The sequence below is a fragment of the Homarus americanus genome, unplaced genomic scaffold, assembly GCF_018991925.1.
Source record: "Homarus americanus isolate GMGI-L3 unplaced genomic scaffold, GMGI_Hamer_2.0 scaffold5589, whole genome shotgun sequence".
Classification (NCBI taxonomy): Eukaryota; Metazoa; Arthropoda; class Malacostraca; order Decapoda; family Nephropidae; genus Homarus; species Homarus americanus.
The window spans coordinates 2,578,828-2,600,846 of NW_024736650.1; the positions used below are offsets into that span (position 1 = coordinate 2,578,828).

Below are 22,019 nucleotides of genomic sequence, written 5' to 3' on the forward strand. Positions count from 1 at the left end.
ATACTGTATTAATTTAAGGAAAGAGCAACCTATCAGCCCAAGCCACATATATTGGTATCAATAATTACACTAGGAAAAAAAGCAAGAAACAAATCCATAACGTGGTTCAGAGGAGCTGATTTCAAATCTGGCAATAAAAATTCTCTGGCACGTACAGTTTATTTGCTATACCAAAAATTAAATCTTACAAATACAAAAACTAAAAAAATACTATTTTTCCTGTTATTCCTGTTACTTTTTTCCACGTCATCACACTGAAATTCAATAAAGAATTAAAACAATCACAAGAAGACACAAAAAGTATTACATTAGCCACTGTTTGGGCATTTGTTATTTTATTTCACCCTTTTATGTGTTGTATTGTCCTCCGAGTGTAAACACCAGCAATAGTCCCCCCTCATGGCAGGATCCTGTGGGGTTATGAGATATTGGTTCACACTCAGGATGGGTTGGAGAAAGGAAACTCACGATGTGCTCACTGTATACATGTTGTATTGGATGTACAATGCAGCTTGGTGCTGGGGGGTGGCAGCGTGGGTCCAAGCGTGGTGTAGAGAGAGCTGGTTGGTGAGGATGCTCAGAGGAAGACACGCAGCTTGAGGGGCGCCATAGTCGCCGGCGAGAGGGGGAGCCACCAGGTGGGAGCGGAGGAGGTATTGCTTGCTGGTGGCTGCAGGTAGAAGAGGTCGGTCACGGCGGGGTGAGGTCTTATATAGCGGGGGTAGGCGTGGCTTGACAGTTGACCTCCGCTTTGTTAGGCGGCGCTGGTTACCGACCTAGACCACGAGGCATGCTGGGGAATTCGAAGAGGGTCGGCTAGACAGCGACAAACGGCGGTTGTAGGGGAGGAATCCACTACAATCCCATCTACCCTGGTACCTTTCCATACGTCTAATGTCCTGATGAAATCGCTCTCCCTAACCCTGTTCATCACTAACAGCCCCAGATTCCCAGGAAAAAGTCCAAGTGCGAGTGTAGGTGGTGGACTTTCAGGGACATCCTGCACCCTAAGTTTTTTTTTTTTTAAAGTTCCTCTCGAAGTTGGCAACAGTTTGCTTCTTTCTCATTGTTCCCAAGAGACCCCTTGACTACAGATGTGAAGGATTTCCAAGCAGCTGCTCATTTTCATTCAGTTTGTTTTCACACCCACATACAGAGGAAGGAGGTAAGGGAGGAAGAGATGATGGAGGAAGAGGACATAATGGAAGAAGAAAAGGAGGTGATGGAAGAGGAAGAAGAGGAGATAACGGAGAGCTATATGAGACACTCCAGATGTGGCTGGGGGTGAGGAAGGGAGGGGAGTGTGGCCTTGGGATCAACTTGGTGCTCATACCTCACTACTACGTTGGTTCATATACTCACTCTTATTTGTTGGTTTATCCTTGTTTATTAGCACCCTTGTTTGTCTATCCTTGTTTTGTTCACCCTTGTTTGTATTTACTGTTGTTTTTGTTTTATTACGCTTGTTTTTTTCTTAATCTTGCTTTGTTTTTTATGTTTATTCTCAGATTTGTTCGTTTAAGCTTGTTTATGTTTACTTATTCTTAGAGTGTTTATTTGCTTTAAGTTTGTATAAGTTTACGTTTGTTAATGTTTCTCCTAGCTTGTTTGGCTGTTTATACTTGTTTTGTTGAAGATTGGTTTTACAGATGTTCAAATTTCCTATAGAAGTAGCCCTTTTTATTAACCTTTACTTGATGTTAAGCTCATAACTAACCTTCTGGGGTTGTCACTGTTTTCACTTGGATAGTCATTATTTTTTAGGTAATGTAGGAAGTTGAAATATTTACCGTAAATACTCCTCCGAAAAATCTGCTGAGTCAGTAAAATCACATAATGACGGCAGAGTCCCCCAGCTCGGAAGTTAGGTAGATTTTTTTGATTGGCTAGTTCTACAGTAAATCTTTAACACGTAAAATCATTTCCTCGAAAACCATTAATTTCCCAGGGAAATGAAGGTCATATTTGAAGAAAACACACCAATATACACAAGAAAAATAGGTTTTCATGTAAAAAAAAAGGATGCACCTGAACAAACTCTGTAATATGTAAAACAAGGGGTGTCGTCCCCTCTGTTTAACTCATTAAACTTCTTTTCCAACCTTTCCCCACACGATTACCTGTCGTGACTTCTCTATCCTTCATGTCTGGCTGTGCCATGAACCCCAGCTTGCCTCCCATCCTTTTCTAAACTAAAAAAAAAAAAATCGTACCAACAGCAAGGAGGCATATCACGTCACAAGACGAAGAAACTGCATTGAGACCGAATGCGAAAAGTACCTGGGTGTGTATGTTGACAATGGGCTGAAGTTCTCGGGCCATTGAGAGAAGAAGGTGAATCAGGCAATGAAACTAGCAGGTCTTATAAGAAGGTCGTTCAGATATCTACCTGTCGATGGTCCGTGACGATCTTCAAGAGTGAGGTACTTCCCCACCTGGAGTACTGTCACCGCGTCTGGTCCCCGTGGTATGCTAGACACTGTTAGTTGATTGAAAATGTCCAAAGGAGGGCCACCAGACTGGTGCCTGCTCTATGGAACCACAGTTATCCAGAGAGATTATAATGCTTATACTACAAACGGGCGAGAGTTGGCCTAATTGAAGTGTATAAACATCTCAGGAGCCACTGCTCAGTCGAATATACATACCTGGAGCTGGCGGACGTCCGCCCCACATGGGGTCACAAGTCCAGAAAACTGAGGGCAATTTTTTTCGGAGTGAGAATTGTAAACTCTTGGAACAATCTGCCAGAGAGTGTTGTGACGGCACCGAGTGTGAACTGGTGCAAGACCAGACTTGACCAACACTGGAGCAGGTTCAGGTACATTCAGGAGCCGGTGCATGCCCAGTACTTGCCAACAGTGCGTGACAGAGACGTGACCGACCGACCAAGAGGCTAACGAGCCGATCAGTGGTGAAGAGGATAAAGGTAAAAGTCAACAACATACATCTGTGTTAAGGAATAGTGGAGAGCAGTTACTGGGGGGCCTCATATAACTACAGTGAGTGAGTGACAGCGTGGGTGATTGAGCCAGTGAGGTACACGGGTCCCTTCCTGATAAACTCACACCACAGCATGCCCCTACACATTACTTAGCTAGTGTTCCTTACTCTCTCTCACTACCTCTCACCCTCACTTTCCCTCCCTGCCCGTCTCATCCTCCCTCCGTCCCTCCCTACATTTGTTACCCTCCCTCTGTTCCCCATGGCTCCTTTACCCCTCTCTCCCCCTCCCTGCCTCCTTTACCCCCCTCTCCCCCTCCCTGCCTCCTTTACTCCCTCTCCGTCCCTCCCTGCCCCCTTTACTTCCCCTCTGCCCCTCCCTGCCTCTCCCTTACCCTCCCAGGTTAATATTCCCCCAAACTGGCAAGTTATTGAGATAATTATAACCTTAGCAAATTTATCTACGATGTGAATTGATAAATGATACACAACTAATGTGAATAGACGTGAGTGAGGCGTAGTTATTGTGCTGTAAACACTTCATTTTTATGTCAGCTGAGTACATTTTGTTTTATTACAGTTTATGTGAGACCATAATGGCACAACGGAAGAAAGATTTTGACAACCCTATCGAGACAACCTAACCTTACTTTACCTGACCTGACCTGATCTTACATAGCCCAATCTACTCTACCCATAACCTAACCTAACCTAACCTTACACAACCTAATCTACCTTACCTTAAACCTAACCTACCCTACCCATAACCTAACCTAACCTAACCTAACCTTACACAACCTAATCTACCTTACCTTAAACCTAACCTACCCTACCCATAACCTAACCTAACCTAACCTAACCTTACACAACCTAATCTACCTTACCTTAAACCTAACCTACCCTACCCATAACCTAACCTAACCTAACCTAACCTTACACAACCTAATCTACCTTACCTTAAACCTAACCTACCCTACCCATAACCTAATCCGACCTTATCCATAGCTGATGTATTTATTATCCTGTCTAATGAAATCTCTGGCAACTGTAGGGGTGGGTGGGGTGGGGTGGGGTGGGTGGGTGGGTGGGGGAGAGTCACTGAACGCCCACCCACACACCACACAGTCAGTCCCTATCTGTTCTGTGCCCTGTGAGTCTGTTAGTGGTTATTTGTGCGTCAGTGAGCCAACATCTAGGATTTGTAATTGTGCAGGTTTAGTAGCTGCAGGTATGGCGGCCACATCTCCGCCTATGATCCTACAAATAAGTGTTGTCGCTGTGCTTGTCTCTGTGTGTTGTAGGTCAGTATAGCACTTGTGGTGTTAAGAGGTTTTATTATTACAATTTTCAGTACTTGTCGGTGAGTGATGGAGAGCTATCATCACAACACTCCTTCACACTACACTAAACACTCCTTCACACTACACTAAACACTCCTTCACACTACACTAAACACTCCCTCACACTACACTAAACACTCCCTCACACTACACTAAACACTCCCTCACACTACACTAAACACTCCCTCACACTACACTAAAAACTCCCTCACACTACACTAAAAACTCCCTCACACTACACTAAACACTCCCTCACACTACACTAAACACTCCCTCACACTACACTAAACACTCCCTCACACTACACTAAACACTCCCTCACACTACACAACACCTCACACTACACTAAACACCTCACACCACACTAAACACCCTCACACCACACTTAAACACTCCCTCACACTACACAAACACTCCTCACACTATTAATAAACACTCTTCATAATTGTCTCACACTACACTAAACACTCCTCACACTACACTAAACACTCTCACACACACTAAACACTCACACCACACTAAACACTCACACACACCACACTAAAACCCCACACTACACTAAAACCTTCACACTGTCACCACTCTATCACACCAAACACTCTCACACCACACTAAAAACTCTCCACTACACTCAAACAACACTCCCCACACTCACACTAAAACTCCTCACACTACACTAAACACTCCTTCACACCACACTAAAACTCCTCACACCACACACTAAACACTCTCACACTACACCAAAAACTCCCTCACGACTACACTAAACACTCCTCTCACACCAAACACTCTCACACCACACTAAACACCTCACACTACACTAAACACTCCCTCACACTACACTAAACACTCCCTCACACTACACTAAACACTCCCTCACACTACACTAAACACTCCTTCACACTACACTAAACACTCACACACACTACACTAAAAACTCCCTCACACTACACTAAACACTCCTTCACACTACACTAAACACTCCCTCACACTACACTAAACACTCCCTCACACTACACTAAACACTCCCTCCCACTACACTAAACACTCCTTCACACTACACTAAAACTCCTCATACCATACACTAAACACTCCTCACACCAAGGTTCAAACACCCTCACACTACACTAAACACTCCCTCACACTCTCATACACTCAAACACTCCTCACACTACACTAAACACTCCCTCACACTCACACTAAACACCTTCACACCACACTACAACACTTTTCTTACACTAAACACTACAATAATACACACACACACACCACACCCACACACTCACACACACACACACACACACACACACACACACACACACACCTGCCACACACTCACACCCACACACACACACACACACACACACACACACACACACACCACACACACACACACCACACACACACACACACACCCACACACACCCCATACACACACACACACAGTCACACACACACAGCCACACACACACACACACACACACTCACACCCACACACTCACACACACACACTCACACTCACACACACACACACTCACACACACCCACACACACACACACAGCTACACACACACACACCTCCATAGTTGTGTTCCTATACTGTACCGCACAGTATATGGTGCTCAAGTGCCTCTAGATATAAATTGGATAGATATATGCATGTGACAGTGCAGGTATACAATGTACTTAGACAGTGCAGGTATGCAATGTACTTAGATTGTACAGGCATACAATGTACATGGACAGTGCAGTATACAATGTACTTAGTGCAGGTAACAAACAGTATCACACAAGACTTACTATGTACTGGTGTAGACTGCCTCCTGTAATCACTGATGGCAGCGGTGACCCAGTACCATATATCACCCAGTTCATGATTCTCACTTGAATGTTTTTAAGTACAGCATTGGACAGGCCAAGGTCAAGGTCCACATTTTTTTTCTTGCATGCCTCATTGGCCAGTCTATCAGCACAGTCAGAGAGACTTGGTAGTCGTAGCATTAGTAAATATGACAAATTTTGTGACAAGAAGTACCTGGCTTATTGTTTCATGAACTATGTAATTATTACATTGAATCAGGAGTGCTTGAGGACATTCTTGCTGTTTATCCCAAAGTTTCTAGCCCACACTGATTAATCCTCAAATAGAAAATGACTTCTACTGTATATGAACCACAATTGATATATGCATATTTTTTTATTTAATGTTTTTTTGCATCTTTTAACATTTTCTCATTTGCTAACAGTCCAGGTACAATGGCTTAATGAGTCTTTATTTTGGTACAGCCACTACATTGTGACCACACCCCGTAAGTGGACTCCTGGAGAAACAGTACAAGTGTGTGTGTTCACCTTCAACAGCACCTCTCCAGATAATGTAATAACAGCAGGTGTCACAAATAAGAGAGGTGATAAGTCTATTGTGCCTACCAGAACCATCAGCCTGCCTCCAGGTAAAGTGTTCTACTGTACTGTATCCAATAGTAGTAATTGGCTTTATTTTACTCATGGACTTTAGACTGAAGTACAGAAGGTATGCAATAAAGTACATGATACATAATAAAGTACATGATACACAATAAAGTACATGACACACAATGCAGTATACATGATACATAATACAGTACATGATACATAATACAGTACTTGTTATATAATACAGTATACATGATATATATTACAGTATACACAATACAGGAATAAATTGGTACAGATAATAAAGGTTGTACAGTATTCTAATTAATATGTGTGGTGATCTTCAGGTAAAACTGAACTATGCGACAGAGTGATCGTCCCTGTCATGAAACGCAATCGTGGTTTCCTGAAAATAACAGGACACTTGGGCGGGAAAAATGTCTCTTATGAGAAAAAGATAAAATTTGCAAATCCTATTGTCAAAACGTTCATCCAGACCGACAAGTTCCTGTATAAACCAGAACAGGATGTACAGTTCAGAGTCCTGACGCTGATGGGACCTTTTCTGAAGGTTTCCACCGATAAGGTGTGTTGTGACGTAAAACATTATACTGTGTTCCATAAGTCTGTTATTTTTTACATACTATGAGTACAATACTACTATATAAAATATTGTTGTTTATAACTGAACTTCGATGGAGAAATTTATGAAACCAAATTACTATACTTATATGACGTTAATACATTCATCTCATTAATCCATATACAGTATAACTTTATTTGACCTAATAAAGAATAAAAACTTATTTGTTGTTATGTGTACAGTAATTTTTATTTTCCATTATAAACAGTACCCTCATGTATGGGTGGAAAATCCTTCTGGCAGTCGTATTGCTCAGTGGACGGACGTAGATAATCGTGCCGGACTTATACACTTATCCCTGAGACTTACGGATGAGCCCGAAGAGGTAAGATTGTAGGTAATGATGATACAAAAAGCTTATCGTACAAAAAACTTATCCCAAAAATCAAGCTGGAGGAATGTTTAGAAGTTGAAGGATGAAAGTAGGGCACATTAGGTTAGGTTAGGAACTCAGCTAGATGAGGAATAAATACTGTATTGGAGTACAAACTGCAATTTGTTATTGAAAATAGCATAGAGTACTGGGCTAATATACGATATGTTATACTGGATGCTACCAAGATGTACTGTATAGTACAGGAGCATAAGAGATGTGTGGAGGCATAATAGTAACATGCTTGTCGTGTTCATCATTTCGTTGCTAAATAAGGTAGATAATGAATCATTTAAGAAAGTGGAAAAATACTATATGTATGGCACAGTGCTTTAGAACAGCAACCAGGTACTAGAAGATTGAGGTAATGTTGTTAATGATTTCTTAATTCATTTAATTGTTGAGTTTAAGAAGTGTCTGGTTAGTTTAATCCCATCCTTGTTCCTGATGAGTTTGGTCTACATTGTCCAGTGTTACTACAGTAGGAAACTGGAGTACAGTACCCAGAGAAATGCTGCCATGTTGTAGAGTCTCACTGCATAACACCCTTCTTATATCTGACCCGGGGATTGAACCCAAGGTGCAGTAGTGAGAGGTAAGCATGCTACTACAGTATCACCAGGATCTACTGTGCTCCTCTTACTGGACCTTCTAGTCTACCTTTACATGGACAGTGTCTGAATCTAATATTTTTTGCCTTGTTTTTATCTTTGTTTAAACCACTGTGTCCCTGTATCTTCATCTCCCTTTGCTGCCCAGTTTGCTACATCTTTACCAATTGTAAATGCCAGTATCCAACTTGTAAGACTTTTTAACTTAACAGGGAACATACATGATCCATGCAAGTCCACCTGGCAACGGAAAGCCAGTAATTCGAACCTTCAAGGTGGAGGCTTATGTACTGCCCCGCTTCCAAGTTACTGTGACTCCTCCCAGTTATATCCTGGGATCAGACGAGAAGTTTAATGTCACTGTTTGTGCAAAGTGAGTTTACAACACACTGATAAGGAGAGCATCTAACCTTAAGCAAATCTGTAGTGTTGATTTAAACTTAAGCTTGACTTCATTTGATGTAAATACTGTACCAGTCTTTGTAAACAATATACGTATCGTAGATATATGTACTGTGCCAGTCTTTCTAAACAATATATAGTAGATATATGTACTGTGCCAGTCTTTCTAAACAATATATAGTAGATATATGTACTGTGCCAGTCTTTCTAAACAATATATAGTAGATATATGTACTGTGCCAGTCTTTCTAAACAATATATAGTAGATATATGTACTGTGCCAGTCTTTCTAAACAATATATAGTAGATATATATGCCAGTCTTTCTAAACAATATATAGTAGATATATGTACTGTGTCTTTCTAAACAATATATAGTAGATATATGTACTGTGCCAGTCTTTCTAAACAATATATAGTAGATATATGTACTGTGCCAGTCTTTCTAAACAATATATAGTAGATATATGTACTGTGCCAGTCTTTCTAAACAATATATAGTAGATATATGTACTGTGCCAGTCTTTCTAAACAATATATAGTAGATATATGTACTGTGCCAGTCTTTCTAAACAATATATAGTAGGCAGCTACCAAACAGGGAGGTACTACCGCCTGGGAAGATATTGGAAGCATAATGTGTTGTCTAATGGTAGACCCTGCTGCCATATGGCATCACGAAAATTGTGACCAAGTCCCAGGTTGCTGATCTGACTTTCTGCCTCATTTACACACAATTGAAGGTCTCAATTATTTCTCTTACTTTGAAAACACAAGACACATACTGTATATTGTTCATCACTACAGTAAGCCCTCAATAACTCGGCACATATGGGGCTCTGGCCTTGCCAAGTTATCCCAAATTCTGACTTATTGAGGCACTTCATCCCTCCTACAAAAATACAACAATAAAAAATTATTGATCCTTTATGTGTAGTACATGTAATTATTAAATGTAAAAAAGTAACACTTACCAGCACTGCAGGTGAAGAATGAAGCATCATAGTAGGTGACACAGAGGCATGGTAGGTGACAGAGGCATGGTAGGTGACACAGAGGCATGGTAGGTGACACAGATACATGGTAGGTGACACAGAGGCATGGTAGGTGACACAGATGCATGGTAGGTGACACAGAGGCATGGTAGGTGACACAGATACATGGTAGGTGACACAGATACATGGTAGGTGACACAGAGGCATGGTAGGTGACACAGAGGCATGGTAGGTGACACAGAGGCATGGTAGGTGACACAGAGGCATGGTAGGTGACACAGAGGCATGGTAGGGGATGCAGGTGGCCAGATAGGCCGAGATTTTCCAAGATAATTTTATATATCTCGCCCTTGCCCGAGTTTTACTAATACATTCCGAGACCATATCTATGTTGAGTTACTGTATATGAAATTCCGAGTTATCAAATGTCGAGTTATTGAGGATTTACTGTACAGTATTGATCTTTTTTTTAATTTATTTACTTATTATTATTATTATTATTATTATTATTATTATTATTATTATTCACATTATTATTATTATTATTATTATTATTATTATTATTATTATTATTATTATTATTATTATTGTTATTATTATTATTATTATTGTTATATTTTTGCCCCCAGGCCCTGATGTGGGTCATTGACCTGTGCCCTGGTGGCCTAATCCCGTAAAAAATAAATACGATCTTTATTGATTAGTGTTAGTACAGGAGGAAACCGGAGTACTGTACTGTGCATGAAGGAACCCTGCCATGCTTGGTAGGGTCACACTGGATACCACCCTTCTTGCATCTGTTTTGTTCTCGGACACAGCAGTGAGAGATAAATGCATTACTGCTCTGCCACCAACATTTTATACACCAAAAAGGAGTACAGTACCAGGAAGATTGTTTTTTATTTATTTATTTTTGCTTTTTTAGGAAAGGTTGTGAGGGAAGTGTATAACCAGACTTTGTAAACCTTGATATAGATATTCCTTGCCACAGATTTCTGCTGATTTAGGTTATCTTGCAGGCAGTTATAAACAACTCTACAAAGCTTTCACAGGTGATTGGCTTAATCAGGGGCTTACAAACCCCCAAGGGAATGCAGGAGGGTTTCCAGGGGGTACATTGGGTGCTGGCAAACATTAATATAGAATATACTAATTTCACCAGATTTAATTCACGAGGCATATAAATTGAATGTTGTATTTACAATAATTATGAGAGTAGCTTCTCTGCAAGCACTAAATATGCTTTAACACTGCCATACAAATAATTTTGCTGTACTGTATAATTTTTTTATTTAAATAATCCACCATAGTTAACTTGAGAGATGGGTGTGGATCTATATCTGATTTTACAATATCCAGTGTAGTACTGTACCATTTTATATTGAATTAGTGTTAATGTAGTACCAATCTACTGTATATTCAGTGTCTTAGTATTGGGGGTAATGGTCTTATAACTTATGGAGTACTGGTGAGAAAAAGTTTGAAAACCTCTCTGCTAAGTCCTGTTAAATGTTGGTCAAAATCTGTCAGTCAAGTTTTAGGTCATTAGGAACCAATTTGATGAAGCATGGGTCCGTGGTGTACAGTAGTGTTCCCATCTTTATTTCTTCTTCAACATCAACAAACTACAGTAACTGAGAAGCTGGCACACATGACCAGTGGAATGGAAGGAAAGGTAAATTTGTTCAAGAGATATTTTGTTCAAGAGAAAGTGTGGCATCCCTTGGGTTTGAGTCTTGAGGTGTTGTTTGTATTTAGGATATAGAGAAATGTTATAATATTTAATTCCTGAAACAAATATTGCTTTAGATATTTTTGAATGGAAAGAATATTAACATGGAGTGTATGTTTTGTCATGACTTTGGTATTCTAAACAGCATCACCTTGGCCACTCATTTGACCAGGATAATGTAACTCTTTGTTCATAAGAAATAGTAAGATAATTGTACAGTAATCTGAATATTTCTCTGCAGCAGAATAATTGTATTCTCGATTTTTTCTTCAGGTACACGTATGGTCAACCTGTGAAGGGGAATGTGACTCTAAACATCAAATCCCAAAACAATAGAAGACGAGATGTTTTAAAATTAAGATCAGATTTCATGGCGGTATGTATTGTTTTCTTGTCTGCCTTTATCTCTGTGAATAATACAGTATTGTATATAAAAAAAATCACATGCAGGGTGTACTGTATTTCCTGCCATATTTGATGAACCCTTAAATCTTTGTGTAATGGTTCCCCTCTGAGCTGAAGAATATTACCTGGTGATAGCCAGATAATATACAGGTATTAAAGGTGGAGTTCCTCGTAGTGTTATGTAAATATAACAGAGAATATCATGGGGAAAAAATTGAATTTTTCCATTTTGCAGTGGCTCCCTTGACAGTGTTGCCCAGCCTGCCTAACCTTATATCTGAAATTACTGGATGTTAATACATTAGTTCAGGCATGGGCAAACTTTCCTCAGTCATGGGCCGCATTACGATTTAGGAATTTTTCTGCGGGCCAACCCAGCGAAATTTATACCCTACCTCACCCAGAACAGGGGCGGATCCAGGAATCTTAAAAGAGGGCTCCCAAAAAGTTGTGGGTGGGGGAACATGGCGAGCGCAGCGAGCCCACCCAGCTTTTTTGGGGAGGGGGGGTGCTGTAAGTCTCCCCGAATTTTTTTTTAAGTCTGACCAATATCATGGCCATTTTGAGGCCATTTTGAAGCCATGTGCACTTGATATTAAGAGATATTCTGAAGTCAATGGTAAATACTTTTTACTATACAATAACGCCTGAGTATAATACAGTACTGCATTAAAGAAAAAGTATTAGAATTTTCTGATGAAAAGGGGGGACCCCCAGGACCCCAGTACCCCACTGGATCCGCCCTTGCAAAAGTAACGTTAACATTGTATTTGCAATCACAGACTTTTTCCCATTTATGAAACATATTCATCATAATTTTTTGAGTAAAATATTTCTTGGCATTTAACAGAAGATGAGTGAAGTAATCTGTGAATACTTTGATATTTCCTACAGCTACAGCTTTTGTTTTACTTATTAGATACACCCACCAGAATAATGCCAATGTTAATCTTATTACATGAGGAACTATATACAGTATATAATATATATATATATATATATATATATATATATATATATATATATATATATATATATATATATATATATATATATATATATATATATATATATATATATATATATGTGCTGATAACCACAAGGAAAGTAGAAAACACGAAGTTCCCAAGCGCTTTCGTGTAATTCACATCATCAGGGGTGAGTACAGTCTGTACTCACCCCTGAAGATGTGAATTACACGAAAGCGCTTGGGAACTTCGTGTTTTCTTCTTTCCTTGTGGTTATCAGCATATACCTGGATCACGCGCAACTTTGTATATTAACATTGTGTCAAAAATAAAGTTGAACTATGATGTAACTAATAATAACTTGTTCCTCACAGAAACCTGGCTGTAAAAGCATTGAGGTGTTTTCAGGTTTCTTAATCCCGGGACCATATGATGTAATGCTCTCCAAGTTGGTTCTAATAGCAGTTGTTGTGGAAGATGGGACGGGACTGGAGATGAGTGGTGAGACAGAGGCTGTGGTTCACCGCAAGGCAATAACATTTACCTCTGTTGGAAGAGAGAAATTCAGAAAACCAAATCTGCCCTTCACTGGACGGGTTTGTTGGCTTTATTTTGTTTTACAACAGATGTTTAATATGGTACTGCACAGTAGCTGTGGTTTTGATGTTATAATTAAGAATATTTAATATAACTCCCCATTGCCTTCTCCCCACTGGATATTTTTACAATTCCTATTTTATAACAAGAAAATAAGTTTTCAGTAATTATGTCTTGAGGCTTTGTAAATAACCCTGTTCAAGAGTTAGTATATTTCACTCTTGTAAACCAACTCATTACTGTTTGCTTAATGTAATCATTAAGTTAATCCCACTTACCTTAATCCTGGTTCGTCTGACAGATTGTCGCAAAAAATAGCATGGCATAAAATAATGTGTTTGGTTTGTCTCTTTTCCACCACGTGAAGTGTGTTAAGCATTGTACAGTATCTGTGTATCCTGCCGGGAGTCACACTTTACAGTCAAACTGTCAACGTCTCATTCACATACTACTGTGAGATTAGTGGGATGGTCATCTTTTTTTTTTTTTTTTTTTTTTTCAGAGATTAGCCCACCTGGGCACAGGTCACTGACCCACTTTGGGGCCTGGGGGGCGAAAATGTAATAATAATAATTAGTTCAGTCATTAAAATTTTAATAAATACAAAATTAAAAAATAATAATAACAATAATAATAATATCACTACTACTACTACTACTACTAATAATAATAATAAAGAACCATAAAGATATACAAAAATGAAAAAAGAGTACTAGTGAGAAATGGTGTATGCACAGTATGTTGTGTTGTCAAAGTAAGAGAAACAATTGAGACCCTGCAATTGTGTCTAAACGAGACAGAAAGTCAGATCAGCAACCTGGGACTTGGTCACAATTTTCGTGATGCCAAATGGCAGCAGAGTCTACCATGAGACAACACATTATGCTTCCAATATCTTCCCAGGCGGTAGTACCTCCCTGTTTGGTAGCTGCCTACTACCACTGGTTCACAGTGGATCTTGGTCTGGTTATATTTTGTTTCTTGAATGACAACTTTGATTTCTTTAACCCCTAGACCCTGGGTGTTGTAAGACCCGCTGAACCCCCACACGGGCATATTTAGGTAAAAATCACTTTTTTTTTACAGATCCATTGTCACCATATAAATGGGTTAATAAGTATGTACTTACATTATACTTTCATTGAAGAATAATTGAAAAGTTGTCTGGAATGTTGATGGACAGTGTGGAGTAACGAAAGGTGTCTTGTTTGAAGCTACTGCGCACAGCCCCATAGTGAGAGCAAAGTGATGTTGACACACTTGCAACACACAGTTCTTACTTGAAGTCACATTTATATCATATTTCTATCTTATAAATATTACAAAACACAAAATATTTCTATTGTCCTCAAAAGAACTATAAAATACTGAACAGTAGGAATATTTAGTCAGCAAAAACTTGTCACTATTTTCAAATACATATACAGTATACACTATTTACATGTACTTCTTCTACTGAATTTAGAACTGCTTCATCTTCTGGCAGGTTAAAGCAACTTTTCCTGATGGTTCTCCTGCTGGAGGTGAACCAATGACAGTTTGTGTTTCTACAACGTGCAAAACCATCCTTACACCTTCAGATGGTATCCTGGAATTCATTACCTCTACAGCTGATACTGTTGTGGTGAGTCTACATCTTATGTCCAACTGTATAAACAATGTTTTTGAAGTAATTGGATAAGTTGAGATTTCTTATTGGTTGTATATTATTGATCATTGTGTACACCACCAGAATACTACACTAAAACACAGTAAACTTCACGACAAAAGTAAAAAATATTTGGCATTTTTGTTACTTGGGAACTGAATCCTATTTTTCCCATTTATTATAATCACTATCCAAATATTCAAGATTTGAATGACTGTCAAGGAACCTAACCCATTATGATAAAGAGGGTTGCCTGTACTGTACCTTATTCTTTAATAGGTGATGAACGTCCATAGCCGAGCATCTTACACCACACTGTTTATCATTCAGGATATTAGACCCGTTAGCGGTAACGTGTAAGTCTCTCACTAATATGTCGAGAGTTAAGTCCTGCCTGGGCCGGCCACATATGAGGAGGGTGTTCCCCAGTGTGACCCTCACTACAGGTTTCCTCTAACACTGGATAGACCAACCGTCCGAATGGCCAGTAAGCTGATAAGTGGTGTTAAATGATAAATATAGTTGAGAGTCTTTTGTGTTAGTTGAGAGTCTTTTGTGTTACAGTGTTATAGCAGCAGTGATTGATATACTGTATGTGTGTTACAGTACTGTACTATTAACAAATTAATGTATTTTATGACTTGTAAGACGCACGGCCATATAAGACGCACGGCCATATAAGATGCACGGCCATATAGGACTCACGGCCATATAAGACGCACGGCCATATAAGACGCACGGCCATATAAGACGCACGGCCATATAGGACTCACGGCCATATAAGACGCACGGCCATATAGGACGGCCATATAAGATGCACGGCCATATAACGGCCATATAGGACTATATAGACGGCCATATAACGGCCATATAAGACGCGCGCTATAAGATGACGGCCATATAAGACGCACGAGTAAGACGCATATATGAGCGACGGCCATATAAGAACCGCACGGCCGAGACGCCATATAAGGCCTATACGCCATATAAGACGCACATATAGAGCGCCTGACCATATAAGACCATATAAGATGACCATATAAGACGGCCATATAGACGCACGGCCATATAAGATGGCCATATAAGGCACTTATAATATCACGGCCATATAAGACGCACGGCCATATAGGACTCACGGCCATATAAGATGCACGGCCATATAAGATGCACAAGTGGGGAAATAACCATGAGATAACTCACAGCTTGGCCTGGAGCAGTAAGGTGAGGGCTAAGGGGTGTAGCTATAGTGTTGAGTCTTGTGTTATGATCACAAATACAAAACTAATATATAATATACTGAAAAAGAAATATAGAACACACAAGGAATATTATCAGAGGTGTAAAGTAACAGCCTGCATGGAAAGTCAAAAGGCTGAAGCAAATTCTACTCCCGGTACCTCCTTTCCCAGCATTCATAAGACATACCACAACATGTAGTTTTCTTGTGTTATTTAACAATTGTGCTCCTTCAAGCAACATTTGCATACAGTCTATCTACATGGAAATAAGGTAGCTAAAACTATTAAGTAAAAGCCAAATGAAAGTTTAATGCAACTGCCATTTGCATAGATGTTGGCTGCTTGGCCTCAACCTTTGTCAGAGCAACGCAGCCCAGCTGGAATGTTACCTCTGCTGTCTCCCTAGTAACGGGCCCCCCACACACCCCACTCTCTCCTATTACCCCCCCTTAGCCTGCTAGCTCTAATGAGTAAAGAAAAGTTTATTTCCTTTTTTTTGCACTGTATGTACAGGTATATAGAATTGTGTGTGCATATAAATGGATATAAAATGTAGAAATTTATGTATACTATCTACCCAAAATTATGAGTTAAAAGATAACCATAACACCTCACAGCTTGGCCAGGTAGTGAGAGTGGTAGGTGGATGTGGCAAAAGGGATGAGTCTAACTTGGCAACAATGCCACCACTGTTGTTAACAGACGTAATCGTGGAAAGAGAATTATCTGTAAATCTTCATTTGTATCAGATATTTGTACGTGTAAAGATAAAGGTTGCAGGTATGACATTAATAGATAGCAGTACAGTAGAAACATTTGTAAGAGTTCAGGAATGGTTACTGTTGGCTCTGAAGAGTTGGGTGTCTGCTGTACAGATGCAAATCGTCTCATATTATCATCATCTGTAGTTATAAATACAGCTTTCATATTTACAATAATTTTTCTTATTTAATTAAAAGTAATTACTGTATAATGTGTTTAAATAAGTATTAACAAATTAATTCTGGAGTTGGGCGAGGTAGAATTTAGCTTACTAGAGACACCACGTGGAGGATTTACGTGTGTATGGGAGGCTGTAACTTCACTGTACGTATAATGCAGACTGATATTTTTGTCATTTTCCGACAAAAAATGTATCTTACAGGTCATAAAATATGGTAATAAATACAACCTGTGCAGTAAACACAATAAGAACTCCTTGTGGCCTTAACAGTCAGTCTACACCTCTGATGGGCGCCATTATTACTCACTCACACATTTAGAAGAGAACATTTAATATAAGCTGCCTTCTCTTAATAAGACATTTTCCTTCCATTCTTGTTATAAGCTCTTAGAGTCCCTGCTTAACAGATGCTGTAATATACTATGTTAATCTGATGTAAAGTTTTTTGTATATATTTTAAGAGTTCTGGTTAGAATATAAATGTTTAGTGCTAATTTAAGTGACAATTTTAGCTTTGAGTTTATTTATACCAAGCATATACAAATCCTGTTTAATAGATCTTTATATTTTTAAACATTTAGACTTGCCATTAATAGATGCTTTTTTATTTCTCGATTTTCAGATTAAATCTAATAGGTACCAGGCCATCAGAATGCCAGCACTGAGATCCTTTGACTACGTCGAGTCACCTTTATACCGATACAGAGATATCATGTCTGAATCTAAATACATATACAGCGTGGACAATATGAAGAGCTACTTCTCCCCATCACAATCCTCCCTCATCATCTATGCTCCTGCGGGCCATTTAGCATGTCAAACAGGGGACTCAAGAGAGCATGTGATCCAAGTGTTGTATGCTGCAGTCAATCAGGCCAGAGCCAATGTTACAGTTCAGGTATGAATTTGTTGGAAGATGATTTTGGTAATTTTTTTTAGAGATGTCTAATAGCTATTGGCTGATTTAAGATTGTGTTATTTCTCCTATTTTAAGACATTCCACATTATTTGTTTATCTATGTGACTGTTTTTTCTTTGGTAACTTAAGAAAAATCAGGGAGGTATTCAAGTTTAACAGTAATTTATTTTGTGAAATAATATTAGGGAAAATAAAGTTTATAATTTTTAGAAATATATCAAAATGAGTTTATGGTTACCCACTGTTGAGTAGGCAGCTCATTGGACTAGACCAGGAAACCCGACATAAGTCCTGGGGCTAGTTAGATCTCCTTTACTGCAATAATCATCCTCAAGTGAAGGTAGAAGTCAAGGTTATCCCTCAGGTAAACTAAACTGAAAAGGTCCAGCGCCAGCTATTGTACACCTCAGTCTCCTCCTTGGTTGACTACAATGATATTTAATACCTTCGGTAATATTTCATTACACCAAGGAGTTGTGACCCTGTCTTGCCAGCTTGGAAGTCCTTTACATACAGTCCAGTGAGTTAGCAACAGGAAGGGCATCCAGCTGTGAAATTCACTTCAAATATGACTGTTGGCCACTGGTATCACCAGAGCTGTCTTATTCTTTGGTCTCTGCTGCATTTATGGGTTGTCATGCTGGCTGGCAGAACAGAGGGTACCAGATGAGAGTTTTACAATCTGGCCTGATCTCAGGGGAAGCACCCTGAGAGGCTGCTCCATCATTAAGCACATGATACACTGTCAGCAAGGGTTTGGTTCTCAAAATGGCCGCGAATCGCCAAATCTGCGAATAACATTTGCTGGCCGGGGGTACATTTTAACGTATGTACAAAGAAATGTATATTCCATTTATGTGTTTGCCCTTAGGACAATTATTTCTTTTAACAGTATTATATATATATATATATATATATATATATATATATATATATATATATATATATATATATATATATATATATATATATATATATATATATATATATATATATATATATATATATATATACTAATACCCATTTTAAACATGATCTTTTTTACTGCAGGTTGTGTCACGAGGACAGATCCAGTATTCCAACACAAAAGAGTATGAGCTTCTTATGACTTCCTTGCCTCTTGATGAAGGTCGGTTGGTAGAACCTTTGCCGCCACCTCCCAGTAACATTGTCAGAGGATTTATTGAAATACCTATCAGTATTTTACCCACAGTCTCACCCCTAGCAAAGGTATGTGAAAATAAATGGTGGTTCTGCTATGCCTTAAAATATTAAAATTTTTGTTGTTACCCGAAAGAGTTTCCTCAAAGGTAGAGGACTTTTGTCTTGGCCATCATTCACCTCCTCAACTAGTCATAGTCCACCCAGCTGAATATTAGTGCTTAACTTTACAGTGACGGTGACAGCACCTTTCTCTGTATCAAAGCTCAGTACACACTGTGCTGTATCCACAATGCCTTTAACAGGCAATCATGCCTGTGGGATCCACTTTTGTTTTCAATCAGGTAAAGTACTGTGCATTGTTCTTTATGAGTCATGAATGCTATATGCAATTCTTTTAAGATACAGTATTGCATTTTGCTTGTCTTTTCGAAGGCTGCAGCAGGCTGTAACAAAACTGTTTACAAGCAGATTGACTGGCTGCAGTAGGTTGAAACAAAACTGTTTACAAGCAGAGTGCCTGGCTGCAGCAGGTTGTAACAAAACTGTTTACAAGCAGATTGACTGGCTGCAGTAGGTTGTAACAAAACTGTTTACAAGCAGATTGACTGGCTGCAGCAGGTTGAAACAAAACTGTTTACAAGCAGAGTGCCTGGCTGCAGCAGGTTGTAACAAAACTGTTTACAAGCAGATTGACTGGCTGCAGTAGGTTGTAACAAAACTGTTTACAAGCAGATTGACTGGCTGCAGCAGGTTGTAAAAAAACTGTTTACAAGCAGAGTGCCTGGCTGCAGCAGGTTGTAACAAAACTGTTTACAAGCAGATTGACTGGCTGCAGTAGGTTGTAACAAAACTGTTTACAAGCAGATTGACTGGCTGTAGCAGGTTGTAAAAAAACTGTTTACAAGCAGAGTGACTGGCTGTAGTGGGTTGTAACAAAACTGTTTACAAGCAGAGTGACTGGCTGCAGTAGGTTGTAACAAAACTGTTTACAAGCAGAGTGACTGGCTGCAGCAGGTTGTAACAAAACAACTACATATTTAAGATTGAGGTCCACACTTGAACACACTTTACCTCATTACGATATACTGTATGGGGGGGGGGGTGACCAATGAGTGGAGGGAAGAGTAACAGACGGCCACACTTTAGTTGGAGATATTAAGGAGCAGACACGGAGTTATATAGACAAGGTTCTGTGATATTATCTCCAACTGAATTTTTATTGAGTTGTTGAGTTGTTGGTAATATTAAATAGTTGGTAGGACGATGATACAGTATTGGTGTTTGTGAAAGGAGCGAAGAGGCAGTTGTAAAAGTAGTGAAAGGTTCAGAGTTAATGGTGTAGAGTAAAACAGGTATTGGTTGTTTCTAAATTGAAAATCCATCCTACAATGCATATTAGGGTAGACAGTATGTACTGTACTCTATGGACCTCAGTTAGATGGAAAGTTGTGTTCATTTGAGAAGTAAACCGTTGAGCAGGTTAGGAACTGTCATAGTTTACAGTGATCCATAAAGTGATGTGATCTGCTGCCAGACACACTGTACAGTATCAAATTTCTGAAGGTGGACACTGTCATTGGTGGAATCTTATTAGTTACTCTTATAAATTAAAGCAATTGTTATTGATAATTCAACTTGATAATACTAATTTTACTGTATCCTTGTCACAGGTGGTGGTGTGGTACATCCGTCACGACGGTGAGGTGGTGTCTGATGTTAAGGAGCTGGAAATACACAAGTGTTATAACAACAAAGTTGACCTAGCATGGTCGCACTCAAGGGTCCAGCCGGGGGAAGACGTTAATGTGAATTTGTCTGCAGAACCTCAGTCTTTGTGCAGCCTTGGTGAGGAATTATGTTTAATTTTTCTAAGGGAGGCATCATACTGTATAGTGTTGTGTGATGTTCGTATAGGTGTGGGACCATTCATCCAGCATGCTTGAGATCCGGGGGTTACCAGATGAGAGGCTTCTGGAATTTAAAGCACCAGAACTAAAGTGTGCAATATACCTTCTGTAATGGGCACACAAGAGTTAAATGTTCATCCATCTCCCTTACCAGGCGTAGTGGACAAGAGTGTTGAGTTGCTGTCGTCCCAGAATGATGACCTTACTGTGGATGAAATATTTAAAATAGTCGAGAATTCCATGATTCTTGAGTGGGAAAATGCTCAGTCAGATGACACGAAGTATTGTCAAAGGCAGGCTGAACAAGGTAAGACCATCTCAGTCGATGTCACTTGAGCTGTATTAATTATATTCTGTACAATACCTTCTTCAATTCTATGATAGGTGTCAACAGCACATATATCTTGTCATTAGTCACATCATAATGAAATAACTTAACCACTAAACACCACCTCTCTTTCCTTCAACAGAAGCTCATATAATTTAATGGTAGGTGCACTTCCAGGTGACCAGTTAGCTCAATAATAATTGACTTAAAATAGCTTCTGTCACCCACTAGATTCAGGGACAAATAGCAAAGATGTCATTACATTACTGTGTGTGTGTGTGTGTGTGTGTGATAAAAAAATAATAATAATTAACGGTTTATTGAAAGAGCATGGCAGCCGGAAGGGGAATGGGTCTCTTGATTTACAAATAATATACAAGTAACATAAGTGATACAAATATGATATATAATAACTAGGTGGGGAGAAGCTCAAACTACAGTTCATTTCA

The 22,019-nt window shown here is 39.3% G+C and overlaps 1 protein-coding gene across 1 annotated transcript; it reads left to right on the plus strand.

Moving 5' to 3' along the window:
- Positions 1-4,099: 4,099 nt before the first annotated feature.
- On the plus strand, positions 4,100-21,549 carry LOC121872276 (alpha-1-macroglobulin-like; the record flags this gene model as incomplete). Its single annotated transcript, XM_042374949.1, is given in 12 exon segments — positions 4,100-4,244; positions 6,570-6,736; positions 7,046-7,284; positions 7,550-7,666; positions 8,538-8,698; positions 11,727-11,829; positions 13,201-13,422; positions 14,910-15,047; positions 17,875-18,150; positions 19,222-19,401; positions 21,006-21,180; positions 21,397-21,549. Coding segments are annotated over 12 exon segments (2,002 nt in total), but the record flags the coding sequence as incomplete, so codon positions are not given.
- Between the last annotated feature and the right edge of the window lie 470 nt (positions 21,550-22,019).